Source organism: Lissotriton helveticus, chromosome 6, assembly GCF_964261635.1.
Source record: "Lissotriton helveticus chromosome 6, aLisHel1.1, whole genome shotgun sequence".
In the NCBI taxonomy this organism is placed as follows: Eukaryota; Metazoa; Chordata; class Amphibia; order Caudata; family Salamandridae; genus Lissotriton; species Lissotriton helveticus.
In genome coordinates this window covers 173978303-173993321 of record NC_136067.1, presented here as the reverse complement: position 1 = coordinate 173993321, position 15019 = coordinate 173978303, and the positions used below count along the sequence as shown (strand labels likewise).

General features: G+C 43.7%; 1 protein-coding gene across 1 annotated transcript in view; it reads left to right on the top strand.

Annotated features, from left to right (window-relative positions):
* The window catches only part of LOC144761269 (uncharacterized), a 213902-nt gene that overhangs the window by 173913 nt on the left and 24970 nt on the right, over nt 1–15019 (top strand). The window contains exons 2-3 of the mRNA XM_078646718.1: nt 9641–9733; nt 9912–9986. Coding sequence (XP_078502844.1) covers nt 9641–9733; nt 9912–9986 — 168 coding nt within the window. The remainder of the gene's footprint in view (nt 1–9640; nt 9734–9911; nt 9987–15019) is intronic.

Here is a 15019-nt window from a genome sequence, read left to right as displayed (position 1 = left end):
CAGCCCTAGAGGATTTGCGAAGCTTAGTCCATATTCTATCCCACAGGGATGTGGGCCAGGATACAGCGAGATCAGATTCCCATTGCTCTTCAACTGTGGTTTTAGGCCTAGGTGATGGAGGTTTGTGAAAGGAATGATAAATGGAGGACGCTGATGGGGTGGAGCGTAATTGGGCGTGAAGAGAAGAAAAGGGAGTATTAGAAATCGCAGGCGAGTCAGAATGAGAAAGGGAGTCATATGCAGACATAACTGCATTCTTGAGTAAGATGTATTTGTGGATAAAGGAGGAAGGAAGAGAGAAGATTCGACTAAGAACTGGAAAAGGTGTGAAGACAGAACCCGTGAAAAGTTGAGAAATCCAAATGAGACCTCTTTGCCTCCAAGTTTTCCAATAAAAGGGTTTCAATTTGATAAGAATGCTGTTATTGTACCAAATCGTGGAGGCAAGAAGTTCTGTAATAGAGGAGGGAGGGGGAGGAGCAGAGGCTAAAAGTAGTTTCGCAGTATATTTGTGAATTGGAGTGGAGATAAATTGGGGTTTGCGAGAAAAGGAGAGATACTCAGCAAAGGAAAAGGGAGAAAGAGAAAGGCGTTCGAGTTCAGCCCAAAGAGGAAGAGGGTCAAGAGGATCTTTAAGCCAAATGGCAGCTTGTTTCAGGAGAAAAGCTTTGTGATATGCGGGAAAATTTGGGAAATTAACTCCGCCTTCAGTTTTGGGGAGGCGTAGGCGTGATAAGGACATGCGCGATTTCTTTCCAGACCAAAGAAATGAGGATAAGGTGGAATTAATTTTTGCAAAAAATTTTGCAGGGATGGAAACCGGTATATTAGAAATGGTATAAAGGACTATTGGGGATAGCATCATCTTAATGGTGTCGAGACGACCCCACCAGGAAAGATAAAGAGGATGCCATCGAGAGGTGAGGTCAGCCAACTTCTGAGTGCATTTAGTAAGGCATAACGAGATAGTGTCTGAAACAGAAGGATTAATATACAGGCCGAGGTATTTTATGTGGGATGGACTCCATTTGAAAGTAGATGCAGCAAAGTCAGGTTTAAAGGTGAATTTGGTGAGAGGTAGGATTTCGCATTTATCGCTGTTTAGTTTATAACCAGAGAGAAGGGAATATGTTTGAACTTCGGCAAGGAAAGCTGGGATGGATGTGGATGGATTCGAAATGAAAAGTAAGATATCATCTGCGTAGGCAGCTAATTTAATTTGCGATTGAGCAAGAGGGAAGCCATGAATGTTTGGGTTTTGGCGTAACTTAGATAAGAAAGGTTCTAGGGCAAGATTAAAGAGAAAAGGGGAAAGAGGACAACCTTGTCGAACGCCTCTACCAAGGCGAAAAAATGAGGAAATGAGACCATTGGCACAAACCGCTGCTCTAGGATTCGCATAAAGAAAGGAGATGAGGGAAATAAAATTAGGGCCAAACCCAAACCATTTTAAAGCGGAGAAGAGGAATGGCCACTCTACCCTATCGAATGCCTTCTCGGCATCTAAGGCGATGGCGGCTAGGGAGCCATTAAAACGTGATGACTTAGATAAGACATTAAAGAGGAGTCTGGTATTATCGGAAATGAAGCGGCCTTTAACAAATCCTGATTGTTCAGGGCCAAGGAGATCAGGGAGGAAAGGGTCTAATCTGATGGCTAAAGATTTAGTATATATTTTATAGTCAATGTTGACAAGTGAGATCGGTCTGTAATTCTTGCAATGTTGGGGATCCTTGCCTTCCTTTGGGATAACACAGATATAAGCGTCTGAAAAAGTGCCCAAGGAAGCACCATTGGTCTTGAAGGAATCAAGAAGGCGGAATAGTTTGGGCAATAAAAGAGTGGCGAAGTGTTGATAAAATTCGACGGTAAAGCCATCTGGTCCGGGAGCCTTGTCTTTCTTAAGTGAGTGAAGTGCAGTATGTAGTTCGCGGATGGTAAGGGGAGTTTCAAGGGAGGCTAGGTCAACAGGAAAGTTGGGAGGAGGGTGTATGCTTGAGAAGAAAGTGGAAATAGAGTGGTAGGAAGGTTGAGTGCCGGAGGAGTAAAGAGTAGATTAGAATCGAGAAAACACTTCCAGGATATCGGCATCTTTATGTTGCAACAGTGAATTAACATCAAAAACAGAATCAATATTGGATTTGTTTTGTTTAACTTTCAAATAATTAGCAAGTACTTTCCCCGCCTTATTTTTCCCACCATAAAATTTCGAACTGGATTTCAAGAGGTACAGTGAAGCATCATCAGTAGACTGTTTGTTATAGTTCATTTTCGCATTAACAAGAGCTGTCAAACTTTCCTGGGTATGAGAGGTATAAAAGGAATGCTCTAGGGCCTTGATCTGAGATAAGAGATCATTGGTACGCTGACGAGCAAGTTTACGCTTTGCTGCAACATGTCTGAGGATAAAGTCTCTGGCTGCCGCTTTGTAAGCATCCCAAACAGTGTGAGTGGGTAGGGAAGGATTGTCGTTAATAACAAAAAATTCAGTAGTAAACTCAATAAAGGTGGTAGTAAATTTGGGATCAAGAAGGAGGGTGTTGTTAAATCGCCATCGTTTAGGACCAGTGGATTTGGGTAAAAAGTCAATGTTAACTAGGACTGGGGCGTGATCAGAGAATACAATGGGGCCAATCTCAGCTTGGGTAAGGGACTGGGAAAGATGATGGGAGAGAAAAATATAATCAATACGGGATTGAGAATGATGAACCGGGGAGTAGAACGTAAATTCTTTGTCGGTTGGGTGACATAATCGCCAGGCATCAATTAGTTTATGTTGGGAGATGGCATGTGTAAAGAGCTTGTGGGATTTGTTAGGAACAAAGAGAGATTTGGAATGTCTATCCAAAAAGGGGTCTAATGGTAGGTTACAATCGCCTGCTAAAATGAAATTATCAGCAATACAATCAGTAATATGAGAGGCAAACGCACTCCAGAAAGTGGGACTCCCACCTGCAGGGGCATAGACATTGAGTAGAGAAAAAGGGACACCTTTAGAGGAAAGTTTGACAAATAACCATCTGCCATCAGGATCAGAGTCAGAGTGTAACACTGAGTGAGTAAAAGATTTCCGAATTAACAAAACAACACCATTCCTTTTGCCATCACCCGGGGCTGAATAAACCTTTCCCACCCAGCCTCTTTGGAGCTTAGCATCCTCATCGTCAGATAAATGGGTTTCTTGTAAAAAGGCAATATCTACATTGAATTTAGCTAGATGGGAAAGTATCTTTTGCCTCTTTATGGGTGAATGTAAACCTTTAACGTTCCAAGAAGCAATGCGCACTGACATCAAGAGTGATTAAAAAGGGATAATGTAGACAGGAAATAGAAGAAAGCCTCATAAACTTCGAGAAGGGAGAAACTAGAAAAGAAAGAGAAAGAAGAAGGTACGAAAAAGAAAATAGCCAGAAGGACACTAATAGGGAGTGGCATGAAGAAGAAAGACTGTGTGAAAAGAGAAAAAAATCGTGATAGGAAAGTAACATGAAAGTGGGCGAGAGAGAAAGCAGTGGAGAAAGAAATCGATATAAGGGGAGTGAAAGATATTGTGAGGAAATAACAGGAAAAGGGATGCACAGGAAATAGAACAGGTACCTGAAACAAAATGCTAAGAGAAGACAGAAGAAAAGTGTGAGGGGTAAGAAAATAACAGAGAAACGGAGATGCCAAGAAGATGAAAAATAGGAAACAGGTAATAGAGAGAGGCAGTAGAGAAGAAAAGCATGGAGTTAAGAAGAAGAGGGCTGGGACATAACAAGTTAAGGAAGAAGGGAAAAGGGAAGAAGTAGAAGAAAAATGCAGATAAGATCCGAAAAGAGAGATAAACAGGTGTTTAACAATGGGAGATACTGGTAGTAAGGATAAAGAACAGATCAAAAACGATTCAAGAAAGAATATTCTCATGAAAACCAATAAAAACAAGGAAACAATCAAGACGAAAACATGCAGAACAATAGGGATCATGGCAGCAATAAAGAAGGAGAACGTAGGGTAATACTTACAAAAAATGATGGGGGATGGGTATGTTCAGAGGGCAGGAAACCAAAGGGGAGGAATGGAGACGAGAGGAGGGAGGAAAGGCCAACCAACGGAGGACAAGCAGACGGGGCCACGGGACGTCGCACCGGAGAGATATGACGGAACATAGGGAAATAATCTGTGAGAAAAAAGAAAAACAATGAGATTAGAAACATGCAAACGACTGAATAACAGGGGAAAACTTACGATTAAATGTGTGAAGAACCAACAATAAACCAGCATGGGTAAATAACGGGTAAGTTATGCAAAAGATAAGGAACCTGTGGAAAAAAAAAGAACACAGAGTCACGGAAACAACGGAGAACCGTGAATATCAGGATAATCAAAAAAGATTAGTAACAGAGTCAAGGTGGAAATAAAGAGGAGGGCCCAGAGAATTCCATGTCAGCTGGACCACAGGAATTCAGGAAACTGCGGAGCCGAAGAGGATCTTCAAAAGTCATGGTCTTGTTGTTATGAGTGACTTTGAATAAACAAGGATGAAAAAGTCCATATCTGGCCCCAATGGAGCGTAATTCTGCTCGCATATCAAGAAATGCTTTGCGACGGGAAGCAGTAGCTTTGGCGTAATCCTGGGCAAAAAACAAGGTGGAATCCAACCATTTAAGATGAGGTATAGCTTTTGCCGCAAAAAGAACCTTCAACAGATCTGTATATTCGAGAAAGTACATTATGACACCTCTAGGTTTCGTCTCGGAGGAAGTAATGGAAGGAGCTCGGCCAAGCCTGTGTGCACGTTGTATGTTTAGAGAGGTGCCTTCAGGAAGATGCAGGAGCTTGGGTAAGAAGGACTTAAAAAAGGTAATGGCATCATTCCCCTCGCAACCTTCCTTCAGGCCGTAAAGACGTAGGTTGTTGCGTCTATTTCTATTTTCAAGGTCCTCCACCTGCTTCTGAAGGGTTGAGATTCGCGTGTCCATGTGGACTGTCTTGGTAGCGGCTTTCTGAAGAGATGACACAGTCTTTTCCACCATGGAGACCCTAGTATCCATTAATGACCAGTTGTCAGTTAGAGTTTGCAGCTTTGAGTTTGTCTCCTCCATAAAGGGACGCAGAGCTCGTATTTCTTCAAGGAGAAGCTCCATGGAAATGGCTGACGGTGACTTTGGGGGCGACGGAGGGTTATGTTTCAATCTCTTAGGAGTAGTTTTCGCCCCTGGTTGAGGAAGAGCATCCATGGTGGGAGATTGGTCGCAACTAGAGGAGCCTGCAGAGGCTTCCAATTGAGCCAACGCAGTAAATAGTTTCGAATTCTTGACAAAGTTGCGTTTAGAGGTTTTGCCAGGACCCTCCGCCATGGAAGCAGCAAGTAAAGGTAGTGCCCAGTAATGTGTAAAGCAAATGGGCACAACAGGTGCAAGGGAAAAACCCGCAGAATGACTAGTAGTAGGAGGTAGTATGAAATCCAAGATGAGTCAGACAAAATAGGGAAGCAGGCGTGTGAAGACTGAGCAAAACCACGTTGAAATTAAAGGCAGTGCACAGGCTGATCTAGTAGAAAGCCTAAAATGGCCGCCAAAGCTGAGGAGAGAGGTATAATGCAGATAAAAAGGAAAAAGACGATTCCAATAGGAAAATAAAGTCACCTGTGGCAATTGTTAAGGTTCGCCTTCATTTCCTGCCGGTTTATATCATTTTCGGAAATGCGCCCACTGCAGGAGGCAAAATTCGTAGCAGACGTGCTCCTCAGGCGAGCGCCGTCTGAAGAGTCAAAATGGCAGTCGCGGCTATATCAGAGCCGCGACCGGAGCAGAAGTGGAGCTGCAGGGCGAGAACGAGGAGTGCGACATTAGCAGTTGCTTCTGTGGACGTCCGGAGTGTTCCGCCGTCGTTCGCTATGAGGCATGTCGGAAGACGAGGGCTGGAACCGCCAGAAATCTCCGGTGAAGACGGAGCCTCACCCCGTTGCGTCCATCCGCATCGGGCGCTAAGCCACGCCCCCCATTTCTCCAGTTCTTTTTAGAAAAGACTGGGTGCCCATCTGTATCAGATGTGACTTTTGGCTGCGATTTGGCCTGTGTTTGCATTTGAGTAAACGGTTTGTTCCCAAACTATTGCGGCCAATGGTTTTATAAGCGATAGCAATAGTTTTTGGTAATTTGTGTGGTTTGTCCATCCCAGGGACTGCTGCCAAGCCGTTAGCGACTTGAAAGCTCACAGCATCGCCCTTGACATTGGCAAGGATCATATCAGCTACCACGTCGAACACTCCCACCAGACGCATCCCCAATTCCACAGCCGCTTCAGCGCGGTGTTCATCCTGGACATGCTTCATCACAGAGGGGAGGACAGTCATAGATGGTGCGCTGAAACACTTCATATGTTTTTCTTGCACATAGAAATTTCAAGTGGTTCTCCTGAAGAATGCGTACGTTACGCCGAAATGCGCGTAGAGGTCGCCACCCTACCTATTCAGTCTTTACAACCCTTGATTATATTTTATCATTGGATGCTGATATTTCAGTTTTTTTTATGTTTTTTATGATTTGATGTAACAATTGTTTCAATTGTATTGTTATTTTTTATATGTTGGACGGTAAGATTGTTTTATATCTCAGAATTCTTTTACATATGCAATAAAAAAATGAAAACACTTTTTTAACTACAGTTCTTTGTTAGTACATTGAATTTCTGTTTCTTATCCTGCTTGTGTCTAGCCCGATATCATACGGGTATCCAGTTGCCTAGGAATTGTTATTATTTAAAATATTGTTGCCCTGTCCTAGGAACAGTTACTAGTTTAAGGGGGCCCTTTTTATCTTATTTGAAACACTTCGAGTATACAGCTGCAAACACCTTTCCCCAGGTGTTACAATCAGCTAACTCGGGAAGCAAATCTTGAGGCAAACTAATTGTTCAAATGTGGTGTTTCTCTACAGGAGAGGTATTAGGAAAAACAGCTTCACGCTGTCCAAATGTTTCAGCAAGCCATTAAGGTAGTTCATCCTTATTTGTCGGACGCTTGCCCATTACCGGATTAACCATAACAGGACTGATAGTCACATCACCAGTCCCCGCCGGGTACGCAACAACTCCTGGTGGCTCTGCTTGAAAAGCACGGGACACGAACTGTGTAACACCTCTATGTACACGAATAAAGGAAGAATGCAACACCCGCAGCTCATCGAGATTAGCGTTTGTTGACGCACGTGGGTGCAGTGCATACCCAGCTAACACCGGCCATAAGGCTCCTTCAATTGATAAAGGACCTAAACGGGCAGGTGTATATGAGTGAGGAAGGGTGCCATTAAACCAAATTTGGTGTTGCCAAGCCGTTAGCAGAACCTCTATGGTCTGATATGGACGATACGCGACCATCAAAATCCTAACTTTACTACTACTAAATGCCTTCTGTGTATACCAAAAGTAGTAAATTTAGGATTTTGTCTTAAGTTAGTTCTGTGAATCAGGTCCATAGAGTTTTTGCAGAGAAGAGTAGAGTGGCGCATTGACATAAAGTGCAGTAGCGTAGAGTGAAGTGGCATAGAGTAAAGTGGAGTATCGTAGAGTAAAATTGTTTAGAGTGCAGTGACGTAGAGTACAGCAGAGTGAAATAGAGTGCAGTGGTGTAGGGGGCAGGGGATAGAGTGGTGCAGCATATAGTCGTGGAGACGAGTGTAGAGTGCTACAGAGTAGAGTGCAGTGGTGTAGAGTGCAGTGGCATAGAGTAGAGTGGAGCAGAGTAGAGTAGAGTGGCATAGAGTGCAGTGGCGTGGAGTGGTCTTGAGTCTAGTGGTGCAGAGTAGAGTGGCAGAAAGTGCAGTGGCATATAGTGAAGTGGGATAGAGTGCTGCACACTACAGAAAAGTGGCATAGATTGAATTGACATAGGGTGCAGTGCCATAGAGTGACATGAATTTGAGTAAAGTGGTGCATAGTAGAGTGGTTTAGAATGCAGTGGCATAGAGTACAGTGGTGCAGAGTAGATTACCGTGGCATAGAGAGGAGTGGAGTAGACTATAGTGGTGTAGAGTAGAGTGGGGTCGAGTACAGTGGCTCAGAGGTATGCACAGTAGAGTAGAGTGGTGTGGAGTGAAGTGGCATAGAGTACAGTGGTATAGAGTACAGTGGAGTAGAGTGAAGTGGCAGAGTATTGGTGCATAGTAAAGTAGAGAGGTGTACACTGCAGTGACATAGAGTGCAGTGGCATAGATTAGAGTGAAGTAGAATAGAGTCGCGTAGAGTGCAGTAAGTGTAGAGTGGAGTGGAGTGGAATAGAGTGCAGTGGCGTAGAGTGGAGTTGTGCAGAGTAGACTGCAGTACAGTTCCATAGAATGGAGTGGAGTAGACTACGGTGGGGTGCAGTACAGTGTTGCAGAGTGCAGTGGTAGAGTGCAGTGAGAAGTGTAGTGGAAGAAAGTACATGGAAGTGGAGAAGAGTAGTACAGAGTAGAGTACAATGACATAGAGTGCAGTGGCTACGAATGCTGTGTCATGGAGAAGTGTGCAGTGCTGTAGAGAGTAGAGTACAGTGGTGTGAAGTACAGTGGCATAGAGTACAGGATGGGGATAGGAGCGAAAAGTAGCAGCATGGAAGGGGAGCGATTGATGGGGATATGAGAGACCAACTGAAAACAAAAACACTCAAATGGAGAGTTTGAAGACAAAAACAAAAAGTAACGCCACAAATGGGAGGAGTGGTTGGACACAAGTACTTGCAGTGGCACAGAGTAGAGTCATGAAGAGTAGAGTACAGTGACAGAGGACAGGGGTATAGCGTAAAGTGGTACAGCATATAGTGGTGCAGAGTAGTTTAGATTGTAGCAGAGTAGAGTGCAGTGGCGTAGAATAGAGTGGTGCAGAGAAGAGCAAAGTGGTGTGGAGTGCAGTGGAGAGGCACAGAGTAGAGTGGCGTAGAGCAGAGTGGTGCATAGTAGAGTAGACTGGCAAAGAATGCATTGACATAGAGTGCAGTAGCATAGTGTGTATTGGCATAGAGTAAAGTGGTGCAAGTAGAGTAGAGTGGTGTAGAGTACAGTCACAGAGAGTAGAGTGGTGCATAGTAGATTACAGTGATTTAGAGCATAGTAACATAGACTGTAGTGGTGCAGAGTAGAGTAGAGCAGCGTAAAGTGCTGTGGTGTAGGGTGGTACACAGTAGAGTAGAGGGGTGTAGAGTGCAGTGGCATAGAGTGTTCTAGAGTATAGTGGAGTAGAATGCGTTAGCATAGAGTCCAGTGGCTTAGAGTATAGTGGTGTGGAGAACAGTAGAATGGCATTCAGTGCAGTGGTGTAGAGTAGGGGGGTGCAGAGTACAGTGTAGTGGCATAGAGTGCAGTGGCATAGAGTACAGTGGCGTAAAGTAGTGTAAATTGCAACTTTGTAAAGTGGTGCAGAGAAGAGCGGCAGTTTGTCCATTGCACCATAAGCCCCAGCCTTTGTGATGGAAATGGTAGCTTGCAATGTATCACTCATACACAGTGGCCCATCGCTGCTAGTGTATTCATCTTACACCGGTAAATGACAATAGAAAATGTACCCGAGTCAGTAACCATCACTGTTGTCTTGTAAATGCAATTTAGTAAATATGACAAGTTTAACATTATCATCATTCCTTGGTATTGTCTGGTGACTTTCTCCTTTTTATTGCCAAATACAGCCAGAGGACATTCATCCAATGATGCAATGGGCGCCCCACTTGTAAGGAAGTATTGTCATGAGGTACATCAACCCAGACCACGAGCACCAATTGGTACGTAATTATGGCCAGAAGAGGGTCCCACCTACTACAATGTGATCAGACAACCCAAAGATATTTTACATAGAATCCATCAATAGTCTCAGACATGTTAAATGAACTAGGAAGTTTTGTTTATTACATGTGTCAACTAGGATGTAAACTTAATACACTCATCTCATTTTTGTCCCAGTGACGTTGGGCAAAAAAACACAGTCCACAAGGTCATCTGATCAGGAACTTCACAATTGGCATATGGCAAACCCTGGTAAGTAAACTTAATAATGAATTCACAAAATGCTCATGCTTCAAAATATTGGGTGAAATGTCAGCAGTATGAGGTGTGTGCCTAATATCCCTTTAGTCAGTCATCTCCATATGCTCGGATATGGCTCATAAAGTATACTACTTAATAAAATTTTGCCTAATGAAAGGGTGACTCTAAACATATTTTAAGTGAACAGGGCGTACCAATTGCTAATATTGTCTCTTCTAAAGAGGAGTAGCCAGAACTGGGTTAAATGACCATAACACGGATGCTAGCAAACAAATTCCTGTGGGCCAAAATGCATGGTCATTGGTGTGGGTTAAGGTCACAATGATGCCAGAGGTAAGGTGGGTGTAGAGGAAGCAAAGCAAATAGATAGGGTGGCGGAACTGCACAAAACGTGAAACCTGTAACCTTAGCATTAATCCCAGTTTCTACCCTTGACCAAACTTTTGTGATCCTAGCCAATTGTTTATTTTCACTTTCCCTCTTCTTTCTTTATAATCACTAATCAACGAACCTTGAAATACATGACTTCAGAGTGTGTGCTGTAGAAAACTTTTGCCGGTGTTGGATTAAATAAACTATGATGTTGTTTATGTATAATATGCACACAAGCCACCCAAACAGTGCACATCAAAAATGATTTACCTCTCAGTTCACTAGGGCATTGGTGTCCTGTGGGAAAGGGGGTGGAAGAATAAATGTTACCAAATTATGGTTTGAAAAATATTCCTATAAAACATTATTTTGCAGTGTGCTATTTGATCTGATGTCCAAAGGTTAAACAGTTCTGCATGTTGATATACACACTTTTAGAATTTGGAAGAGACATTATCATACTTTTGCACCTATGCAGCAAGAAGTCTCTAAAAATGTAGCTGTTTCCAAAGTTAAGCGGTACAGGACACCCTAGTTACTTCCTTACTTTAACTTCCATTAACCTTCAAATACATGTTTTCCGCTAAATTTAATATATCCTAAATGTTAGTGTTGTATTGTTATGTTATATTATGTTCTATCTACTTATAGATTGCAACGAATCACACCCAAAGGTGTATCACGGCGCCAGGCCTTTCTGAAGTAATGCAACCAATTCTGAAAATAACCAGGTTGTCAGTAGTCTGTTAAATTGGGTAAAGTCTGTACATTTCGCAGGTCTTCAGGAAGTTGATTCCATGCCCTCGGAGCAGTAAAAATAAAAGCCATGCCTCTCTATCTTGAGGTACGAATCAAAGGAATCACTAAAAAAGCCTTGTCACAAGACCTCAGTGGGCGTACAGGCTGGTTGTAGCATAATGTGTCCTTCAGATAGACCTTAAAGAAGATGCACTTCTTGACTGGTAGCCAATGGAGGGATCTGAGGATAGAGGGCGAAGGAGAGCCTATGGAGAGGTTACAGACAAATCGGGCTGCTGTATTTTGAACGACTTGTAATATTGTTAAAAGAGTATTGTTAGCTGCCATAAGCAAGGCATTGCTATAATCTAGGAGACTGATAATCGGTGCTTTGCCCAGCATTTTCCTCACCGAAGCCAGGAGCCAAAGAAAGACTTTCTTAAGGGCTTGCACAGTGGCAAAACCAATCTCTCTCATTGCAGCTACATGATTTTTCATAGACAAGTCATGATCAATTTGTGCCCCTAAATTTTTTGCTGAATGATTGGGACATGGAGCAGTGCCAAATTCTGCAGGCCACCAGTCCAAAGGCCATAGATGTTGTGCCTTACCGAACTTTGAGACTTCTGTCTTTTCACTATTCAGCTGGAGACATGTTCCTGGACATCTAAGCAGCAATCTCTCTCATAGAATGTCTCTAATGGAGGCTGAGCTTAGTCCTCAAAGTCCTGTTTCATAGAGATGATCAACTGCGTATCATCGGCATACAAGATTATTTCGAAAAAATAGGTTCTAACAATCTGCGCTAAGGGAGCCACGTAGATGTTGAACAACGTTGGGCACCCCCTTGGTAAGAGGTACCCGCTGAGATTTAAAGGATGCCAGAATGGTAATTTGGGAACGATCTTTTAGAAAGTCAGCTTACCACTGCAAGTCAAAACCTCTGTCCCGATCCCAAGCAGTCTGCTGATGAGAACTGCATGGGACGTGGTGTCAAAAACCGCCGAAAGATCTAGCACAACCAGCATAGCTGGAGTACCAGCATCGAGAGAGATCCGATGGAATCAGTAACTGCTACCAGAGCAACCTCACTAATATGGGCTGCTCGGAATCCCAATTGAGAGTGCTCTAGAACAGCATGAGCTTTTAGGAATGCCATAAGCTGTTTGTTGGTACAAAAGGGGGTGGTGATGGACGGAGCATCTGAACCAATCAAACACTCACACCCAGTCAAAAGATCTGGATTTGATCCATCACCGTTCTTTAGCCCACTCTGCCACCCCAGTTCAGACATGGCTATATGCAAATCAGTCTGACCCTGTGCCTCATGGGAACAGTCCCGCCCGAACTGCCAAGCCATGCCTTCCCTGGACCGGAAACAAGCTTCCGAGGACCGGTTTCTGTCATTCCAGCCGTCTTCAGCCCGGCTTGCTTGAATCCAGTGGCAAAGTGAGCAAGGGACTCACGTCTGCGCATACCCTGCCACACTTATGGCGGCCACAGCGGTACAAAAGGGGGTGCTGATGGACCACCCCCTTTTGTACCGCATAAGCTGTTTGTTCACATGACTTTCAAGGGATGTACGTCATGACAACGCGGGCTTTTACACCGCGCTGCCATTACGACGCATCCATTACAAAGCAAGTCGTTACAACAACTTGCGCTGTAGGCGCTGGATTTTGGACTAGTATGTTTACTATTCCAACTCTAGACTACGCAACAGTAGGGAAGGTGTTGGAATAGTAAATCTACTATTCCTTAGTCTCTAGCGCCATCCAGCGCAAGTCGTTGTAATGACTTGAGTCGTAATGGCAGCGCGGTGTAAAGCCCGCGTTGTCATGGCTGTCTCCCCTTTCAAGTATTTTTCCTAATAGAGGAAGGAGAGAGATAGGGTGGTAGTTACTAAAGTTATTAGGGTCTACATTGGTCCTCTCTGCTAGAGAGGTTACAATCCTCGGAAGGCAAACATCCAACGGAGAGCCTGACTTGGCAGTCCAGAAAGTAAATAAAATTAGTTCTAATGTCAGAGGTAAATTCCTATACCAGTATGAGGGAGTATTGTCCTCAAGCAACCTCGGAGGGCTAGCAGTAGACAGGTCCTGATTCATAGGAAATTTCCTATAATATGCATCAAATTTTTCCTCAAAAAAGTCTGCTAACAAATTACAGGGTTATTGGGAAGCCGGTATTTCAGAGCCACAATCATGGGGGGACTTGAACACTACACTTTGTACAATGCCCTAGAGGAGTTACCCACATTATTTGATTGCAGATAAAACTCAATTTTCTGATTTTCTGTTGAGAACATGGTATTCTTTGAGAGTGACTTTAAAAGCTTTTTTTTCATTGAAAGCCTTTTACCCTCGCCACCATCTTCCCAATCTCCTAAATCCTGCTTTCAGCTAGGCAGGTCATTGTTAAACCAGGGGGCATGAAGCCTAGATTAGGTTTGTTTAGAAACTTTATAGGGTGCGAGTTTATCAAATGTTGTGAATAAAGTATGGTGAAAGTTGTCTACAACAAAGTTAATTTTAGGTTAATGGGTCCCCATCAATGTTCCCTCTAATTTTTTTCCTCTTTGTGCGGCAGCGTAGGGTCTCTATGCGCTGCAGCCATGGCTATGTGCACCAGGAACCACACTGCGCGTGTGTGCAGCGCGGAATATCACTCCAAACGTTTGCTTAAAACCCTAGCAGCCCAGCTCTGTTAAGAAGAGACATTTTATTCCTCTGTCTGATGTAACATTTCCCATACATTGACCTACACACTATGATTCAGGGTCTTTGTGTAATGGTGTATGCGATGTAAAGTGCTTAACACCTTACACTGGAATGAGTGCGCTATTAAACAAAATAAATATGAAAGAGACAAGGGTTGTGGAGACTTGAGGGTCACTGTTAAAGGTTGGTAATGAGAGTATCCGTGGCGGAGGTGGTCATTGGGGCGCCCACACACATTGTCACATCAGGCGCCACCAGCACTAAAGGCGGCCCTGTTCAAATGGCACTAATAATTACAGTGAAATTATGAAAACATCCCACATTCCAATTTATAACCTTGGCAGCTATATATAGAATAATAGGACCATGTGTATAACAAGATATCATGTTGATCGCATAGCTGGACACCTACTGCTGACTTCCATACTTTGAATCGAGCATATTTAATGAACAACACAAGACAGGGAGGGTGTGAACAAAAAACATTTATATATTTTTGGAACTGGAACTTTCTGGTTGGGTGAGGCAGAGCCCAACCAAGCAAAACCTACTACTCATGTCAGGGTTAGGTGAGTACACTCACTGTACAACCTGTGCTCACCCTTGGATAGCTTGGCTCTGAGCAGTCAAGCTTATCCCAGAGGCAAGTAGTAAACCATTGGTACAGCACTCGCACACAATGAATACACTGAGTGCTACAAAAGAAACTTCATACATGGTGTATGTAAATAAAGATTGTATTCAACACACACAGTGACCGTCCTGACTCGTGCAGATCCGGTTGCTCCCCTCTGTCCTCCTGGGTATCGTAGCGCTACTCCTACGCTGCTTGTGCTCTGTGCTTGCTTCCTGCTATAACATCATTGCGCCGCATTGTGTCTGAATCGTGCTCTGACCTTAGCGCTGCTTCGCTGCTTTGATTACTCATTGCACTGTGCTCAATTTCATAGCGCCGCTTTATACTTTTAAAGTGCTGTGTTCATAGCGCTTCTTTGTGACCCCTCACAGCGTCCACCACTCAGCCATTTCATTTGTAAATTAATTGTTTTAGCTCCACTGCTCGCCCCAACCTCTCCCTGCGTAAAGTTGTTGTTATTGTTGCAGCCATTTGCTTGTTGTGACGTCCAAGCCCGTCCCTCCAATCACGCTCCCGCCTCCCAGCTGAGCCTGCCTCGCCCCTCCCCTTCCAATATC